The 20,587-nt window shown below is 40.4% G+C and overlaps 1 protein-coding gene across 7 annotated transcripts in view; it reads left to right on the top strand.

Moving 5' to 3' along the window:
* RALGPS2 (Ral GEF with PH domain and SH3 binding motif 2) overlaps positions 1–20,587 on the top strand; it is a 116,471-nt gene that overhangs the window by 8,175 nt on the left and 87,709 nt on the right. For 5 of the 7 annotated variants that reach the window (XM_042033768.1, XM_042033767.1, XM_042033770.1 and 2 more), the window contains 2 exons: positions 14,860–14,991; positions 17,393–17,521. In XM_042033768.1, the coding sequence (XP_041889702.1) occupies positions 14,935–14,991; positions 17,393–17,521 (186 nt within the window). In that variant the 5' untranslated portion in view covers positions 14,860–14,934. The remainder of the gene's footprint in view (positions 1–14,859; positions 14,992–17,392; positions 17,522–20,587) is intronic. The other 2 variants (XM_042033764.1, XM_042033766.1) reach the window with 1 other exon arrangement.

The raw sequence follows: 20,587 nt of genomic DNA on the forward strand, positions 1-20,587 counted from the left end.
CCAGATAGCTCTTTGATAATGGATTTTGGTATTCTTAGTGATATGCCTTGCTAACTTTTTAATGGTGCTTTAAACAAGTACATAGTGTGTTACATTGGACAAAGGAAGGTAGTAGTACCAAATCTAATTGCAGTATGAAACTGGGATTCTTTGCCTGTATTTTATACCCTTGTGGAGCCATAGGTATGCTGGCAAAAGACAACTTTGTTTGTGGAGATTGTTCAGCTCTACTGCCTATATCTATTAAAGTGGTCAAGTGTCCACCTGGAATAATTTGAAAGGAATTTGGAGAGGAAAATGGTGCTAACCAAACTGTAGTCAGGAGATGAAAGAAAAAGGCAAGCTTGATAAGTTTTCAGGGGAGATGGGTGCCAGAGGTACAGTGTTTTATAAAGCTGAAGTCACATTAAAATAACATGAAGTGAAAAAAGCTACTTCTGAGGTACAGTATTTCGTTACCTTTGAGGAATGGCAGGTAAACAGATGGAGTGCTCTAGGAGCTGCTTGTGAGTAGCTTCCTCACTGTCTGCATGTAGTGACTTGCCCTTGTACTTAATTAACTCTCTGGCTTTTTTTTAATGTGGATAGGGTCTATGTGACAGAACTTGAACCGTATTTCATGCTGTGACTTGCCTTTAATACTTCTGAAAAGTCAATCTTGGCTCTTCTGAAGCTGTCTTAGTGGTGGGAAGGCTTCTTCAATTAGGACTTAGTTCATGTTTCAGATAAGGCAATTTAATTTATCTTCAAAGAGGCATTTCTCTAGCTGTGTATAAGCTGCTATTCAGGGACATGGGTTTGTTAAGAAGAGAGGTCTAAACCTGTGTTCGAGATCAGCAGCTGGAATTGTTTTAATTTCTTGTGGTTTTGGTCATGAATGCCATATGACTGGGAGGGAGAGGGGAAAGAAATACCCACGTATTTGTTGTTGCACATTGCTAAATTATTTTTTTGTATGTACAATGGAAAGTTTTAAAGTATTTAAGGTGACATTATGTCAGGGCTTATAGAAAAATTTACTAAGCATGCAAAATGGGTATGAATTCTTAAGGATGTTTAGACTGAGAAGTGAACAATACGCACTATTGATTTGAGGCTGATGTGGTTTTGTTGAAGAATAATTCTCGATCTGAATTGTATCACAAGACAGCAAAGACATTAATTGAAAGGGTGTTGTCGAGGCCAAAAGTCTTCTATAAAGGGTAGGTTTGGAAAATGTGCAATCTGTTGTGCAGATCTGTATGTTGATACACTTCAGAGGTGTGTTGTATTTGTGTCGCACTGTTAGACAGACACAGAAATCCGGTTGGCATCTGTTAAGTGATACTGCTAAAAAGGAAAGATAGCTCCTTGCATTATTTATCAGACAAACATGAGAGATGTCTTGCTAAGCTATTGCACCCACAAAACTTTGCTTAAATCCCTCATTTGTCAACAAAGGTACGTTGTAGAAGAGTTTAGAGCTTTATTTCAGCTGTACCTATTTTTTTTTTTTTTTAAAGCTAGCTCTTGTTTTCCTGACTTAGGAAATTATTTTACATACTTCATCTCTTTTTATGAGGTAATAGTCTTAAATGGAAAACAGAATCAGGCAGTAGTGGAGTTAAAGGACATGGACAGAGGTGAGATCTCTCCAGGGACCAGGAAAGGACAGGCTTCCCTTTGCTGCCTTGGGATTTGCCAGAGTTCTGTGTTGCTTTCAGGTGTCAAATTTCTGTGTCTGGTACTGAATGTCGTGGATATCTTCTTGATTTTACTTGAAGTGAGGGAGGAGAGATGAGGAGAAGTGATGGACTTCAGCAACTGAAGTTTTTGTTGCTTGTCTCTTTCTCTGGTGTCATCTTTCCCTATTACGGTCCAGCCCATTAATGGAATTGGATATCTTTTTTCCCTGGGGCAGTAGGGTGTGTTTCTATGATCTTATCATCAGACTTGCTGATCACTGTTTCTTTGTGCCCTCTTCTGTATTTATGATTCTCCTAAAGTTGGTAGAAGTGCTTTGCTTACAGGAAGAGAATTGCTGTCTTCTGGAATTCGTAATTAGCATCTTCTCTGATGCTGGGGAGGCCAATGTTTTTTAATGTAACAATCCTTAAAATCAGAGAACGCCTCATGGAAGAGATAAAGGAGTCTTGCCTAGGTTGGAGATTCTGCCTCTTGTGAATTGTGTTCTCTTCTGGGTACGGGGCTGGGTCGAGCATGTGCTTCTGTCCCAGGGGGAGCTGATGTTGAATTGGTTTCATTTGGCAGTGAGGGAGCTGGTTGATGCAGCAGTCTCTGGTAGAGCAGCCCTGCTGTCTGATGTTTGCCAGCTCTGTCAGATTTATGGTGTTCATTAGCCACACACAGCTCACCTGGAAAACCCTGCTCTGTTGTTTGTGAACAAACTAGATTCTTCTGTTGGGAGGACCCTGTAAATCCCTGGATTGCATTTAAACTGGTAGTTGCCTTGCCTGTTTTTGCTTAGGTGGCTTTTCTTTGTTGTCTTGGAGGTAGTGAAATATAAATTTGTATAGGTCATTAAAATATCTTTGCTTTTAAGTGATAAAGCTGTTTCAAAAGTATCACCTGCCAAAACACACTAACCATGTTGTGGCTGGTGACTTCAGGGTATTCCACCAGTAAGGTACTAATACCCTATTTATGATGTGGCTGGTTCTCATTATGTTTAAATAACAGCAGGCCCAGCATGAACCTCCCCTACTTGGCAAGCTGAACGTGAAACTAAAAGATGAAAGTGTTTTCAAAGCGCAGCCAAGGTATTGACTTTTTCAGCCATTCTTTCAGCAGGTAAGAGGCAACTTGCTTCCTGCTAGTATGGAATGGGGAAATGAATTACTAATTTGTGGTTTGGTTTCGTTTTTTAGTTTGGTGATATGGATGATCTTGACTTTGGGATAATATTGAAAGCTCTTAATTAATTTAGTTTAAATATATATATACACACACATGTACACATACATATATTTAATTGGGTTCCCTGTCCAGCTCTCCCAGCTGAGTTTGTTCCCAGCACAGCTTTCTCTTCACTGGGGCTTTTTTGTTGCTCAAGGAAGGCTGCTCCCCCTTTGGTGTGCAGCATCCACTCATACTTCTGATGTTGACAGATTTCCTTGTACCTGCAGAACAAGGACAGTAATAACATAAATTAATGACAGTAATAACAAAGCAGTATCAAATCCTTGTCCAAACTGTAACTTAGGGTACTCATTCCAAATACTTAGAAACTATTGCTGAGACCCTTTCAGTTCTCTGTGTTAGTCATGGCCATTTGTCATGTTTTTTCCTCCTATTCAAGGTGAATCTTGTATGAGAGCAAAAATGCTTGTCTTAGCTAAGCTGTATGTTTATGTGGCTGAATTGTTGCTTTAAGGCAGCAATAGAGGGCATGGCAGGGCTCAAACAAGTGTTGTATTTTCATTTAGATGAGGTAAAGAATTCGTTTTCACTGGTTTGTCCACAATGACCAATGTCTGTTGCTTGAGAATAAGCCAGTGCTGTTGGGTATTCTGGGCCAGAAGATGTCCTCTGCAGAAGGGGGGAAAAAAGATGTTTGTGCAAAATTTAGGACTGAATTCCTGCAGGATTTCCTGCCAGAAGTTGCCAGGAAAATGCTTACCTGGTAGATGTCTTAGGATCTGAGGATCTTTGCTTCAGTTCTTCTACTTGTGGTTTCCCTGAGCTTTGTGCTACTTTATCACTGTGATGGTTTTGGTGAACCTGGAAAAGAAAACAAAGCATTTTCCAATAATTTTGCTAAGATTTTGGCTATTAGTATGACTGAAGTAGCAGTTCATGAAGGATTCTTTTGGAAGGTTCTAATCTGTGAGCTTTTGAAAGATAAAGTTGACATCACCTCGTGGTCACGTGACAATGGGTGTTATATCCCTAATTGTGATAGCCTCCTTTGTCATGCTATGCACTTTCTTGCATTATAGCATTCTAGATTTACTTTTTATCAGTTAAAAGATAAGCAAAAAATGGATATAATTGTCTTTTTAGTTAAATGAAATGTTAAATGGCATGATTTCCTTAAAAGGAAAGTGTTATCTGCTGTAAACCAATAGTTAATATTCAAAACACCATTCTCCTTCAAATCTCTGTCACAACTATATTGTGTACAGGATACCTCTGTCATTACTCTTGGACCCAAGTTTTTGGCTTGCACATATCTGCACTTAAATCAGTCTTTAATGTCTGCTTTCATTGATTTGGCAGAAACTGACTCAGCTGTGTTTCGTAGGCTTAAGGATATGTTTGAGTGATAATTATCCAGTCATCCACAGAATGGAACAGCTCAAATATCCAAGTAGTTGGGTAGGATATCACTTGTGAACATACTGTGCTGAATTCATAGTGCTGGAATAATCTTAAAAAACCTGCTTGACAGTCTGTATTGAAGACATGTCATTAATCTTACCCCTACAGTGTCTTTCTCTTGGTTTTGTAACAAGAGTTTGAGGCTTGCCTTTACTGCCCTTAGAGGTATACAGATTATTTTGTGTAGCTGGTTCTTACTCTTTGCCAGCTATGCTCTTCAAATTAATGCTTGTGCTGCTACATCTCAGTGTCTTTTTGATGTCTTCTGGAAAGCCTTGTATTCTACATCAGTTAGACAAGTTCTGTAGATATTTATTATGTCATTCCCTCTTTAGGGCAGATCCTTTCATCAATAATGTAGATAGATGGCTTAGAAATGGCTCCAGCAGGGCTCTCATTTATACTGCACATTTACCTGAAATCACATTGGGATTTTTCTGGTGACTGGGTTGTTGCTAATGCACAAGCAATAAATGTGTTTACCAGAATTTCAGGTCTTCAAATAAATTCTTGTCTACCTTGAGTGTCTAAAGAGACAACATTGCCCTATGGTCTACTGTAAGTTTCTATTTTGATAACAAGAAAAAAGTCTGATACCATCTTAAAAAACATACTGTCCTCCTTAATGAAAAAGTTCACTCTGAATTTCAGTTGAAGCAAGCATATTCTTGGTTAACAGTTCCAGACACTGAGTAGGTCACTGGTATATGGTTGGGCCATCTGACTGTTGGAGTTCTGTACTTGAATTTACTTGGTTTCTGTGTCTCTATGTAATTTGGTTTCTATGTCATGTTTTATTAGCCAGATGCTTTGGTGGTCACCAGTTGCTGACTGATCTTGGGTGGAGAAAGGTGTTTAACATTAAACTATGGATATTTAGGTCTTCATCTGTTCTTTCCTAAGTTGGCTGATTTACTGAGGCCCTTCCAAAGGGAGTTAGAAATGTGGAAAAGAGGTGAATGGGATGCGCCGATCGATAAGTAAGTGGTTTGTGTGTTGTTTGCTTGTCGAAGTTGTTTACCCTAGGCTTGACACACTTCTGTGAATGAATGCAGGGGCCAGTGACACAGGCAGAAGACCAGCTCTCTTCCCCAATGTCTATTGTAGTTTCCCATAATAGTCATCATACCAAACAGGCAATTCATAGGCTGATAGATTTTTTCCTGTTAGCACCATTTCTATAGCAACGGTGCATATCAATGCATGATGTTCAGGAAAGAATAATTACAGAGCACATCATTGAAATGTTGCTGTCAAAGGTGTTATTGATAAAGACTGTACTCATCTCTCTGAAAGCTGAATTTCAAACCAGACTATGATACTGTGTGTCCTCTTTGAGAAAGGTTCTTATTGTCTATTAGTAGCTTTACAAAAAAATACAGTAAAATGTTCTCTCAACAGTATTTTCTTCTGAGTGAGAAAGTCAGGCACTCCATGGGGGAGGAGTTTTGCCTTCTTTTCCTTAAATGTCAATCTTTTTTGCCTTCCTGTACAAGGCAAGGGTGCAGTCGAGGCTGGTGGATGTACCGAGTCCTTAGTTCTGTGGATTTGGAGCCTGTTACTCAGCAACAGCTGGGACTTTCTCATTTCCCTCTCGTTAAAAATGTGTCCTAGGATGATTGGATCATCTTGGTTTTGATTTGGCTGTTTGTAATTTTGACTCTAGCATTTAATGCTTCCAGGAGTTTATTTAATGAGTTGCATGGATATTTGAGTTTTCTTCACATCCCTATGTGATGTGTAGGTTGACACAGATAGGTCGTTGTGGATCCTCAGGCTCAGTTTTTGTCACTGTTTTTTTTCTTACGTGTGCTTTTGGCATGCGAGTTGTGGTGATTGCTGGTGTCTGAGTTCCTGTAGCCTGTTTGCAGTAGCAAAGCTCAGGCTGTCAGTTGTCATCCCTGTCTCGCAACTTACAAGTGTGCGGTTGTACATAAAATTATATTCAAGTATTTTTCCCAGATCTTTTTCCTGTGAAACACTTTCTGTTCTGAGAGAAGGCATGCCACCTGCATGGATCCGTTTGCAGATCATTACAATGGTTTTCTTCAAGTCTGCCTTCTGCTGATTTTTGTGTTGCCTTATTTAAAATAACAGTATAAAAAAGCTAGGAATATAGAAGGCAGTTCTAGAGACTTTTCACTGTGAGATGTGATATTTTTGCTGATGCACAGCCTTAATAATGCTTCCATATTTATGTGTTGTTTGTATTATCCTCAAACAAAGCAAAACTGGATCTAAATCCCTCTGAAAAGAATTTTTGGATCCTGAAGTCCAGGTTAGCAGCATTCAATGCTCCACTGTAGCATGCTCTTGAATATGATTTCCCTGTTCAGAATGGTATATGCAGATGTGCTCTTCCTTTATTAATTCCACTGATATTGTGCCTGCACTTCTTAGCCATAATAACACTTTACAAACTGAGCATCAGTTAATCAAGAGGATATTAATCATTTACTGCTCCTCTTGTGTGCAAACAAAACTGACAACTGTATGGCCATGTGTTGGAGGTCTTGGAAAATCCAATTGGGGAATGATTATCATCTTATTGAATGGCCTAATTAATTAAAAATATTTGCTTCTGGTTTAAATCTTATTTATTTTCTTTGCCATCTTCTGATTCTTGAAAATAACTCTCAGTGGCTCCTGTCCTTCAGAAATACCTCTAGGTTATGTTTTTTCCTGTTGTGTATCTTTGGGGCAAGGAGGGATTCTCCTCTGGTTCGTCACTGAGGAAACCTGGATTTCTTCTTCAGGATGAGAAGAAATGTTGCTCAAAGAGATTAAGCTTTGGGTTGGCTTTCGTTGTTGGAGGGAGATGAGGAGGGTAGAACATTATGCTTTTGATGTGCTTTCTGTGCTAAAAGAATTCCCTCCTGCTTACTCTTTTGGCATATGGGAAGGAAACCAAACTAGGTCTCATAAATTCAGAGGTTCCCTCTTCTGATAGCAATTGCAAAGTAATAGCCAGATCCAAAGGAATAAAGCTTTCTTCTGTGGACTTTTCTCAAGAACTACTGACAGAGGCTTGTTGGTGATCTCTGAAGGGAAGTGCCAGGGACCTGATGATTTGTAAGCAGTTTGTGAGCAGAAAGTTCTTCAGGTTTTGTGCAGTTATTTTCTTAGCATGCCTACATTTTGTCTTTTAACAGTCAGCTGCTGCTGGAGAGGCCTTTGGTTAGCAGAAGGCCAACCTCTTGTGACCTCAGGCTAAACCTAAACAGCACATACACATGTTCACATTTTTGGCTTACTCCATTTGTTGCCTGCAATGATCCTTTTCCTTCTGCTTGGTTCATGCCTGTGTGAGGGCCTGGATCTGCCACTGCTTGCAGCTGTGTACCAGTTCTCATGCTGAAATTTGTTACCTTGTGCTAGAATATCTCTCAGTTAAGTCCTGGCCCTGGGTCAGTCCACTGAGGAAAGCTGCTTTTGCGTGGTGGAAGTGAGAGTGGTAAGGATCTCCTTCCTATTTGTGTGTCACTAACCTGGAAAAATTGCCATTTTGAGCTGAACCTCTTGGTGATTGTTGCAAGTTGATGACAGACTGAGCTAATGGTGTGAATTTTGTAATAGGATTTGGTAAATGAGTAACTTGTGCCCTGGAGAAGGATATTCTGGCTTTTACTTTTGGTTTTTCTTTCTTTATCTCATCCAAGGAAATGGGAGCTGCAAGGTGTACCAGTTCTTGAGATTAAAAAGGAGAGCACTGGGTACTGGAGAACTGTGGAGAAGAGGTCTAGATAGCTGGAAACCAAGATATGAATGAGACAGAGCCTTGCTATTACCTTAATGTTATCTCTCTCTATTTCTTTTCTCTCTCCCCCAGCCTCCTTCCATTCCCAGAGCTGGGGAATGAGGTGCATAAAAGCAGCAATAAGATTTATTCAGGACAAATTATAGTGAAAGTGCTCTGTGAATAGTGTCTTCTTAAAGAATAGTAATTTTACCTAATTGCCAGGTAAAGCCTTTTCTAAGGTAAAAAAGAGAATCTAAATTTAAATGAACGTGTTTAAATGAAGCTTCTTTTTTTATTTAAAACTTCAGTGTCAAACCTAATGAAAGAATTTTTTGTTCCCTTTCTTGCTGTTCCATGGATTCTAATTTCATCTGTCTTGGAGTTTAACCAGCTGATACTGCCGTGACTGTTGAGCAACAGATGCTTAGGGAAAGATGTATGTGTGACATAAGTGAGCTGTGTGAGTACAGAAGTGCTTTGAGTTTCCAGCAGGACTCTGGAAGGCAGGAGTCTGTGTTACTGGGTCAGCTGTGCTGCTGGTGCAGCAGCGTGTGACAAGGTTTCTGTCAGGAAGGAGTCCAGCATCAGCTTAAGCAGCTATGGGGTATTTGCTGTTAGTGGTGTTGTCTGAAAACTGTTCAAGAACCCAATTGCTGTTATTCAGATTTTGAGCATAAATTTGCATTTTAGTCATACTTCTGGTGCATCTTCCTGGTAGTTAAACGCAGCAAGTGTGTCCTCAGCAGATCTCTGTTTCGTACCATAAGCAAGCTGGGGTCTCCTGGGTTCCACTTATGAAAGAAGTTTCACTGTCTTCAGAATATTTGCAGAATATCTGCAAGCCCTTCTGTGCATGCATTTCATGGAAAAAATGTTTTGGAAGCAAGGTGACCAGAACTGCATAGAGTACAGCATCAGAGTCCCTTCGGCATTGTTTTGCAGGTGGTGTTGGTCCCTAATTAATGCAAATATCTGGGTCTCATCTGGCTACTTCATGCTTACAGCTTTAGTGGCATCATTTCCAGCTGAAATTCACAGCAGAAATTTTACAGGAATCAGCTACCAGAGTCCTTTAATGATTGACTTACGGGTTTTTTTTCTTTTTGTTCTTCTGTCCATCGGATAGCTTTATTTGTCCTGTATTGTACTGCTTTGCTGTATTTCTAAATGGTTTTTGTTTTAATATTTGTAGTGGTATTGCCTATTTAATAACTCTTAGTAATCTGGGTTTTTTTTAATATTATGCTTCCATATATGTTTTTTGTCATGTCTCTCTCCAATGTGTGTCTTCTTGTGTCTCTTACCTCAGTCTTCACGAGATAGGCACAGATTAGGCAGTGCTTTGCCAAGATTCACACCCCTGGAGATTTCATAGAGTTTCATAGGTCTGGGATTTTATTATTTTCAGTGATAAATTTCCTGCAGGGGAATGGAGTAATATTAAGTTGCTTGAGCTGTTATTTTGTCTTTTGTGGAAGTTTCTATTTTTATCAGTTTTGCTATCTTAATATCATCATGCTTACCAAAAACTGAATGAAAGGATGGCTTTAGGTGACTTTCATTTCTCCTCTTTAAGGATACGTACATACTACCTTTATTCTTACAGTACAGTAACCTGGGTGGGTTTCTGCTTGGTGGCTCGAATGTGAAACTGAAGGATATCGTTTGGAAGGTGCAATTTGTTTTTTCTTTGTTGGTCTTTGCCTATTCCTTGGTGACTCTGCTTCATTGTGGGGCTTTTATGTTTGTTGGGTCTTTTTGGTTTGGCGTGGAGTGTGTGGTTTGCTTCTTTTTTAGTATGCTTGGTCTCTTAGGTTTTTTGGCCGTGGGTTGTGTTGGTTCTTAGCAGTTGTCTCAGCTTTTGCCTTTTAGACAATAAGTTTTCCTCCGCTCTCTAGTTTCTGCAAGATCAGGAGCTCAGGTTCATTGTGTCTGGAATAGACTTTTTTGGGTCCCTACTGTTTTTTGGTCTCTGAAGTCTTTGGTAGTGACTCTGCATTTATAGTTAATGATGATCCATGCAAGGCACTTTTGTTTTCTTAATGGGGATCTGTGATCAAAACAAATGACACTTTGTACTGACATTATGAGTAAGAACAAAGAGGATATTGGTCATCGTGACTCTTGAGCTATTCCTAAAACTTCACTGAGATTGTTTCTTCAAAGCTGTTGTACTGTTCTGGGCAGGAAGTTTTAAATGTAATTTTAGGGTCGTCTTTTAAAGTGCTGTTTGTACAGTATTTTTGGGACAGTGTTTGACCCAAACTGAGTCAATAATATCTGCTGTGGGAGGGAGTCGGGCATAAATGTTGTGTTAGACATCTGTGAGAGTCCAGTACGCTCTGCCCAGGTTCTTTTGGATATTCCACACATGGAGGGGGTGTAATGCTTAATGTAAAGTTAACAATTTTAATATAGTTGATGTTACAGAGGATTTCTGATTTAGCAGTGTGGTACAAAATACACTGAAATCGCAATACAAATGCAAGTTCAACTCAGCAAACGACAGCAATTGCAGTGTAGAGTTGAAACACAATAGCAGCGAGATCCCCATTGCTGGTCTCTGGAGTGTGCTCGCTGTCACGATGCTGGTGTCCCCAGTCACCAGGCAGGAACACGTGGGTTGAAGCCAGCTCAAGCTCTCTGAAATTCCTTGTTTGGGTGGTTTTGTAGAGCCACGTCTCTGCTCCCCCGTGCTGCTGTAGCTAACTGGGGAGACTGTCGCGTCTAACAATGAACTCGGGCAGAAGCATTCACAACACCAGTTGATTCACTCAGCTGGGATGCGGTCAGTTGATCTACTCCACTGACAGAGCTGTTTATCTAAAACAAAGGGCACTCTCTGGTCCCCTTTGTGCTGAGATCAGGTCAGCTCTGCAGCAGCTGTGCTTGGGCACACCCTGCTGCTGCCCTTGCTCGTCCTCACCGAGCTGCCTTCCCTTTGGGGGGGGTCTAGGATCATCAGCACAGCCTTGGCTGAATTTGCAGAAAAACTCACTGAAGGCACCAGACGCTGCTTAGTTATGCTGGCTTTGGCTGGGATAAAGTTCATTTTCTCCACAGTATTTAGTGTGGGGCTGTGTTTTGGATTTGTGCTGAGAACAGTGTTGATACCACAGGAATATTTTTGTTACTGCTGAGCAGGGCTGACACAGAGTCAAGGCCTTTTCTGCTCCTCACCCTGCCAGCATGTAGGCTGGGGTGCACTGCAGATTGGGAGGGGGTATAGCTGGGACAGCTGACCCCAGCAGGCTTATTCTAGGCCATATATGTAATAATATAAATCTGGAGGAAGAAGGTGGGAGGGGTGGCATTTGGAGTGGCTTTTGGCTTTCCGAGTCACTGTTACACAGGATGGAGCCCTGCTTTCCTAGGGATGGCTGAACACCTGCCTGTCCATGGGAAGCAGTGAATGAATTCCTTGCTTTGCTTGAGCACACAGCTTTTGCTTTCCCTACTGAGCTGTCTCCATCTCGTCCCACGAGATTTTTCACTTTTATCCTGCTGATTCTCTCCCCCGTCCACTGCGGGGGAGTGAGCGAGTGGCTGCATGGGGCTGAGCTGCTGGCTGGGGCTAAACCACAACAATAGTCTAGATATTTTCATTGTTTGGGTGTGATGAATATTTGTATCAGTCTTTTTAGTTTGCTTTCTACTGTACAGTGTGTGTAGCATGAAGAGGTAGGAAGATACCACACAGTGTGTTGAGGCTTCAGGCTGGCATTAAATGCTTAGGTATTTTGTGCATCGTATAAAACACTCTCAATTCCATGTGTAATGCATTTCTGAGCACAAAGGCATTTATTAAATTGGAGAGGAGAAACAGACTGGAAGTTCAAATTACTCAGTGTAATTCAGTTTTGGTAATTGGATATACAAGGTACACAGTGAAAACTGTGACTCACTATTGCAGAGTGGTGACAGTCGTTCCACAGACCCAGCTGTGCTGCTCTGAACTTCTCTGCTCTTGATCACTTTCTGATATTGCTGTTCACAGATCATTTTGCTCTTGAGCAGAAGGATGGTATAGGAAGCAAATGATTTAGTTATTCCAGTGTGAGGATTTTTTCAATATTTGTCTTAAGTGCCACACTGACCAAAACTGTTGCTGTGACTTTTTCTTATTATGGGAGTGGTGATGTACTTTTGAAAGCTGCTAGACATGAGAGCATTGTAAAGGTTGCCAGTTCTGGAACTTTAAGGTTGATAAATATATATTTATAGCAGTTCAGTACTAATTCAGCTCCTTACTGTATCCTCACAAAATGTGAAAAAGTATAAATATATTCAGACATACTCTTGTAATGCAGCAATGGGCACAAAGGTATCATTGTGTGGACAGCTTTGTTAGGATACAGCTTGATAGCAGATGTTACATTTTGTGAACTCTGTTTCCTTTGCATGGAGGGGTTTTTTTCCCCAAGGGATTTTCTGCTTACTTTTAAAAACAATTTTAAAAATCCAATGTTGGCGTGCCTCATAGAAGTCACTTCTCAGCATGGTAGCCCCACACCTCACTAAGAGACAGAGTTCTCTCAATTCCCATCACAGTAACCATGTAGAAGAGGAAGACCTGGATGAGCATGCAGCACTGCAGAACCTTCCTCAGCTCCTCTGAGGTGGAAAGTCTGTCAGGAAATACAGGGAGGAAGTTCTTGTGGATAGCTGTGGGTTAGGTGAGACTAATAATTGAGGAAACTGGGCTTTAACACTTGCTGATAGAGGAATTAGTGTGCTCTTGTTGATGTGAGGCTGATCTGCCAACTCCCTAGGCTTCTAGGATATGTGGAGTTTCTTTTAATTAGCACCATCCAAATACCTCCACAAAAAAAGCCCCCAGAGCTCAGTTTTTTGTTTTTCCTTGCACAGAAGGGCTTCCCTAATTCTTTGCTTTTTTGCCTCCCGTTAATAAGGGGAAGGGGAACAATTGAAGCCTATGTGAGCCAAGGGTCAAATATATAACATTTAGTTTAAGATAGTTGGAGGAAATTGTGCAGTCTGGCCCATAACTGTATCATACAACTACTTTCCTTAAAAACACAGTGGTTAAAAAAACTCCCAAAATTTTAAAGGGTAGGGCTTTTTTAGCAGAAGAGATTACTTTGGGATAAATGTAGCACTTTGAGCATGTGGGGTGCCTGAAACTGGTTTTGAAGATGTGATACCTGTGGCCTCTACTGTCACTACAAAAATGAAACTTTTAATGCATCAGTTAGAGTTTTATTTCTGTGCTTTTCTCTTAAGTAAACGAAAAAGCTGTAGGAGAGAGGCACTGGGGAGCTGGGCATTTGCCAATATTCCCCAAGACAATCTGAAGGGTAATTGAGGCGGGAAAGGACAGGACAGCAGTGACACTCAGAGGCCAAAGATGAGGGTTTTTTCTCTTTGTGTGATGTGTTAGTGTAATACCAGCTAAAGCTTAAGTGCAGTTGAGTGCATTTTTAGTGGAGGAATCAGTCTTAATGAAAGCACGTGGGCTGGGAATGTAGCATTAAAGTGAAATGTAACATCCTCTGTCCTGTGACTGAGACAGTTCTGTCAGTCTTTCTAAGCCCACAAAGGGTAGAATGTGGATGGCTGTCCTGAATTGCAGAAGTACAGCTCAGATGGGACGGGTAATACTCAAAAATACCTGGAAGCTGTAGTGTTAGACTGACATTTACCACATTGCTCTCTTGCACTGCCTTCCTTTCTGTATTGCATTCCTATGGTGACACGTTAGCATTTGAGGATATTTTCGTATTTAAATATTGCAGTTTCTTGCCTTCTGGGCTTGTCTGTCTGACATGCTTGGTTTAGATCCCTTGGAGATACAGCTTTTTGGATTATTTTATTTCATTCCTTAGAGGCCTTAAGTATGAGCTGCTGTAATACCATTTTGTCATGTGGAATTACCCGGTTACCTGTCGCTTCCCTTCTCCATTTATTTTCAGACCATGCAATAGCTCTGAGTTAAACTACAAACCAAAAGTGAATTTAATAAACAGCAGCAACTTTGGAAGCAATCACACCTGCTATAGACATAGATACATGGAAGCTGATTGATAATAGTTTTCACACTAGAGGGCACTAACAGCTCATTAATTTAAGCACCAACCAGTTTTTATACTCTGTAGCACTTTGGGGTTGGGTAGTCTTACTGTTTTTATAGTGGATGCCAAAGGTTTCCATTTCTTTGCAGCCTTTTCTCTGCAGAATGAAAAGTCATAGTATTCTTGCAAGGATGCATGAGAAGTTAGTGTGTGGAATTTTCCTTTGTGTGTTTTTCTGTTTGTTTGGGTTTTTTTTAACTAAGCAATAATTTGGGTCATTTGTGGAGAAAAGTATAAATTCCACTTGTACTTTTAATTGCTTTCAATGTGATAATTTTCACTTGAAGCTGGTGAAGAGTCATGTAAGATAGGAATTGATTGGATAATACCTTGTTAAAGTTATCTAGTAGAGTTAACATCTGGAATATACTTTTAAAAGTTGGTAATAAAAGGAAAAACATCATCTGTGAGCTGATGTTGCAGACCTCACTTTGTTTACATATTGATTCCTGGTATAGAGAAAATAGTAGGGGAAAAGAATGTGGTAAGTCAGTACTGCCAGTAACTGTTGAATTTTAATGGAACCTTCAGTTGTGTATGTTGGTTTTAAGTAGGTAATTCTAAACTACGTGTTAGAATCTGAAATCTGGACCTCAGAATGGTGTAGCCATTTTGGAAGTCCTTTATTTTTGTTGAGGATTTTAGGCTCTGAATCTTGATTAAATGCCCTGAAGAAAGTGGTTTCTGATACCTTTTTGCTCCTTGTAGGAATGGTTATTCGGTTGCCTTGGAGATGATGCTGCTGCTGTAAATGTAGGGCCGAAGATTAATGGTGTGGGCAGTATGGACCTAATGAACGGACAGTCCAGCAGTGTTAATATTGCAGCTACTGCTTCAGAGGTAAGGATTGAAAACCTCACTGGGTAACTGAGTACTCAGTTTTTACCTTAAGTGCACTAAAATGTAGTTTTTCTTTTAACAGGTCTTGTCCAACAGATTCTTGTTCTGTGCCTTGGTTTCATACACCCCTCTTAGTGTGACTAAAATGTAAAGTCCTGAACATGGCATACCACAATAGAGCATGAGCTTGCCTTTACAGTCTTGCCATAGCCAAAGCTGCTTTTTTCCATGTTCTCTTCCACCACATCTAGACAAGGAAGCATTTCTTTTAAGTTTTAACAAGAATAGATGCTCTTAGCACATGAAGCTGGGTTGGCAGGGGCAGTGGGAAATGTTCTTTTCTTTGACAGGTACTTGTATGTGTGTGTGTGTACTGAGGAGCAATCTGACACAGTAGCAGTGGAACAAAGTTGTTCCCTTTGTCACAGGTAGTTGCTTCCTTCCTCGAATCTCTGGACTGTACCAAGGATGTTTCATTTATTTGCATATTTACAGATGAGTTTTGATAGCAGCTGTGTGTGGCATGCACTTGCATATGGAAATGGGGAGTTCCACAAACAAGGTGAAAGGAAAATTGGAGTCTTGTGTTACCAAAAGGAACCAAGTATCTCCAGCACAATTTCACAAATATTGTCAAGAAAGCTGGCATCAGTCTCCAAGACCTTTGTTTGTTTTTATATAGATTCTTGTACTCCCCTTATAATTGTTTCATGTATCATTGACTATTTTTTGGCATGCACCTGAAAAATTTTCTTGGAGGAAAGCAACTTTTTTACTCAGCAAAATAGTCTTGAATGTTTATATGATGTCTGATAAAATTGAGTAAAATATATTTTGGCAAAATTACATAAATTTAAGCAACTGGTATTTTTTTTTTTTCTATCTTTACTAAGAAGTACGAAAAAGGACTTGTAACTGAAATGTTTCTGTAAGCATATTGGTTACTGAAGATGCCTGTCTGGTTTGGAGTTTTTGCTGGTGTTTTCAAAGGCAGATCTCTAGAGAGATTCTACTGTCAGAATCTAATTAAAAGTGGGCATCCATTATTAAATAAACATTTTCTTTATAATGTGTCCTCATAACAAAAGTGCTTGAAAATGGACAAGAGTTTATTTCAACTGGCTGAATTCTCAAGGACCCATGTCCACAGTCTTGAAAACTTTGAACATCATTAGCAGGAAAATGACAGTGTCAGAAAGGGCCTTGACAGTGTTGGCCCACTGGCCACCCCAGCAACCCCACCCTGTGCGTCCCTGGGAGCGTTGGCCAAACCCTCCTGGAGCTCTGGCGGCCTCGGGGCTGGGACCGTTCCCTGGGGAGCCTGGGCAGTGCCCCAGCACCCTCTGGGGGAAGAACCTTTCCCTGATACCCAACCCAAACCTCCCCTGACCCAGCTTCAGGCCATTCCTTCAGGAATGAATGAATAGAATCTAGGTCTGCCTCTCTGTGCTAGAGGAAGTGATTGCTCATAACACAAATGTATTGCTTTAATGTGAAAACCGTATATGAAACATATGAAATCAATATAAAGTGTTAATTTTTTGAACCACATTTGTATTTTGCAGGGAAGCAAAATCTTTTTGTAGATAAATTTTAATAGAAGAATATCCTAGGGCCTGGGGTTTTTTGCAAATGTGGATTACTGTAATTTAAAAACAACACTAAAATTCCTTATGCTAAACGTCTTCAACAGGAACATGTGTGGCTCAGTGTAATTTTTGTAAGCTTTCATGTTTTTAAGAGAAAGAGGAAGAGAACTGATAACTATTCCTTTGGGGCAGACCTTGTCTGTTTCCTTACCACAGTGATATTTTTTCTGTTTGAAATTCAGTGTGACTGTATTATTGTTGCTGATACAGTTGTTGTTATTACCTTTCCTGTCAACAAAAATGGAATTTAATTATGCACTGAAATATAACTGTTGTGTTTTGAGGAACTTGTTTGAAATCATGGGATTACTTGGATTGGAAGGGATGTTAAAGCTCATCTTGTTCCAACACCCCTGCCGTGGGCTGGGACACCCTCTACCATCCCAGGCTGCTGCAAGCTCTGTCCAACCTGGCCTTGAACACTTGCCAGGGATCCAGGGGCAGCCACAGCTGCTCTGGGCACCCTGTGCCAGGGCCTCACCACCCTCACAGGGAAGAAGTCCTTCCCAATATCCCATCTAACCCTGCCCTCCTTCAGCTAGAAGGAAATCCATGGAAATCCAGAAGTCGCTTTGAGGGTCTGATTTTTTGCAGTCCGTGTCAGGAGAAAGTGTGTTCTGTGACTGACTTTGAATTGATAATTTACCCAATAGAAAAGGTCTGTTAACGATGATGTTTGGACAGAAATTTTGCTTTTGGGAGTGTGAAAAAGAGAAGACAAAAAGCAGAGGACAGGTCCAAAATAGCCTCAGTGTTTTTGTTTGTTTCTGCAGAAGAGTAGCAGCTCCGAGTCCTTGAGCGACAAGGGTTCAGCTGAACTGAAGAAGAGCTTTGATGCAGTGGTATTTGATGTTCTAAAGGTTACACCAGAGGAATATGCGGTAAGCAAGTCCAGGGATTCTAATTACTTTGTGTGTGAATCTCCTTTTCCTCTGCTTCTCCATTTCTGTACTTCTTTTGCCTAACTTCTGTCATCCATGGGTTTTAAAAACAATCCTGTTCTTTAGTTCTTCATTGTCTCTATTCTGTTTGAACTTAAGGGATCTTTTGGAGCTCTGCTGTCCAGGTATTTTTCCTACTCTTCTGTGTAGCATAGACCAAAGATTCTTTAGTCTACGCAATGCAGCTTAGTTATGACATGCCTATTTTAGTTGCAAGACTATACTTGATCTGTACTTGTGGTTTTTTGGAGGCATTTTGGTTCTTAACTCTGTTAATTCTTGCTCTAGGAAGCTTTTCTAGTTTTTGTCTTTTTGGTGCGCAGAATAATGAGATGTTTAACCAAAACACTGGGTGATTGTTTCGTGTTGTTTTTACTCCCAGTAGAGGTGAGGATAACGGATGGTCCCTCTAAGTGATTCGAGTATGTTACTAGAAAGATTGCTAAGCTCTTACTGCATTTCTAATTCAAATGATGAGATTCCTGAGGAGTTGTCCGGGGGAGATTGTTGATATGGAGTAATACATGTCACAAAGTATTCCCATTTAGTTTGTTCTGGTTGTAATCATTAATAACTATTTCAGTTAATTATTAATGGCTAAATTGATTTTAATGAGAACACTGGAAATTTAAAGCAGCTGGATTATGAAGTGGTACTTACACATTAAATTCTTCTTGGCTAGGGATCATAATTAATTATGGGATTTATTCCTGACTGAGGCTCAAGTCATGTGATTTGGGCCTCTTCCTTGCACTGTTGTCACGAGCAGCTGGGCAGCGAATCACCTACTTTCCATGGGAAGATGTTTTTTGGGGCTGGCTATCCTTCCAGTTTTATCTTATGATTCCTGTACATAGAGTAAATCTAAGTACTTGGGGAATGTGGGGCTAGGGACATGAAGTCGAGTGGAATTATGTATTCAGGCCAGAATGAGTTTGTTGAATGGCTCTACTATTTACCAGAGGTGGGTGCTGCTGGGCAGCAGAATAGATCAGTCAGTCTCTGTGGAGCTGCTGTCACTCACTTTGACAGCAGAATGTACAGAGGTGCCTTGTCTTGTACCACATGTCGTAATCCTTTTGCTCCACCATCTGATCCTTCTTCTCTCATACGCAGACGCCTTTGACTCCTTGTGTTCTAAATGTTACCTACTTAGGAAATAAATCTTGCTTAGATGAAAATCTGTATTCAAATCCAGTGTTTTTCCTGCTTTCATGTTATTCCTCAAAGTGGGGTAGAGTTCTACTCACCGACAGGAATCTTTTAATTAAGCCCTTTGCATTACGGTTATGAGGCTGTGCCTGTATTTTCGGTTTCTACTACTAAGCATCATTTTGCTGTTTTTTCAGTCCCCTAAAAGAAACATCTTTGCTCTTACCTTTTTCCTTTTAAAGTATCTAGCTCTTCATACCAGGTTTAATTTACTGTAAAACAATATGAAATATCTTGCGTGTAGAATTCTGAACAATTGAGCAAAATCATCAGTATTCAGTCCTTTGGGAAGGAAATAATTAATTTCTTTTTTAATGTTTCTTTACACAGCTGCACTTCTTTGTTAATGTTTGTTTCCCCAGGCACACATATCTCCTTTTCCAGTAGCACTTTCTTGCTTTGAGTGCTGTCTTTTTCTGATCATTCTTGCTAAAGGTTGTAGAAATAAGTAAATTTGCCAAAAACTTAGGTACCCTGGAGGAAAAGTACCTTTGACCCTTAAGCTTGTTTTTATTTTCTTGGCCACTTCCTTACTCTTCCTGGGTTTAGTCCTGCCATAACAGAGAGGTGTAAAATCTTCATCTGGGTTTCAGTGTTAATGTGAAGACCACCAGAGTGATGCAGTAGGGCCAAGCTCTTGAGGATGCAAAAGTGTGTGAGGTTTCCTGGTGGTGGGTAGCACCTCTTGGGCTGGACATGGATATGCTGCCAGTTGCTTTTTCAAAGTATGAGAAAGCTCTTACAAAATGGATACAGTGCAGGCTGCAGACATGTCTCTGTGACAGCTGAGTGAATACTGTTAAAAAAAAATCATTGATTTTGAAGTGGTAAACTGATGGAATAATTTGTGGGCTGCCTAAGTACCTTATTGATTGAGAGGGAAGATAATGTGAAAAAGCCAGTAAAAGAGCAATAAAAGCGAGTTGCCACACAAGAGGCAGTTAGACAACTGTCTCAATAACGATTAGGAAACCTTGGCTCCAGTGGAAAAGAGTTCCAGTACGTAGGTAGTGCAAAGGTGAGAGTTAACTGATGAAGTCACCACAAACATCGTGAGGCCCCGTCCTGTACCTCGTGTGATCTGGTGTGTTCTGATCAGAACGGGTCACCGTGCACAGATGGGAGAAGTACAGCTATGCCGGAGGAGGAAGAACACACATCTCAAAGATAATGAAGTTTGAGATATGCTGGAAATAAGATCCATGCTAGTGATTTCAGTAGCAATGAGAGACACAGATGTATTTTCAGTTCCCACTGCCTCAGAGACATCATTGTTATTTCAAAACTCCATCTGTTTAGTCGTTTAGTGGGTAAGAGACAAGTTGGACAACAAAAGGTATCACTTGTAATCCTGTATTTTCAAGAAGCTGCTACCAAGCCAAAGAGAAACCCAAGTGCAGATATTTTTGGTGATTTCATTTCCATATTCTCCCCTTTGGCAGTCATCTAACACTGTCCTGAGCACACAGGAGGAGTCCTGTTGCATGTAATGGTCCTTTGTCTCATAAGCAAAAGTCTGCCAGCCCTTCAAGGGGGCCAGTTTGAACAGTAATGGAAATTCTTGTTGTAATAGAGGCGTAATAGTCAGTTATAACCTTGTTACCAACTGGGTGGTTTTAATTCTTCCGAAGGTTGAAGGCTGCTTTAGAAAGGGCCAAGTCACAGAAACGGGTGAGATCTTCAGGCCCTGCAGCTGCTGTTGCAAATTTCTAGTTTGCTTTATCACCTTGCAGCTTCCAGAAAGTTTCCAGGGGATGTATTGAATACCTGCGTGTTGCATAGATTTTGGGGAAG

The sequence above is a fragment of the Corvus kubaryi genome, unplaced genomic scaffold (assembly GCF_017639235.1).
Source record: "Corvus kubaryi isolate FWS band 111438036 unplaced genomic scaffold, C.kubaryi_AGA036_p1.0 37361, whole genome shotgun sequence".
In the NCBI taxonomy this organism is placed as follows: Eukaryota; Metazoa; Chordata; class Aves; order Passeriformes; family Corvidae; genus Corvus; species Corvus kubaryi.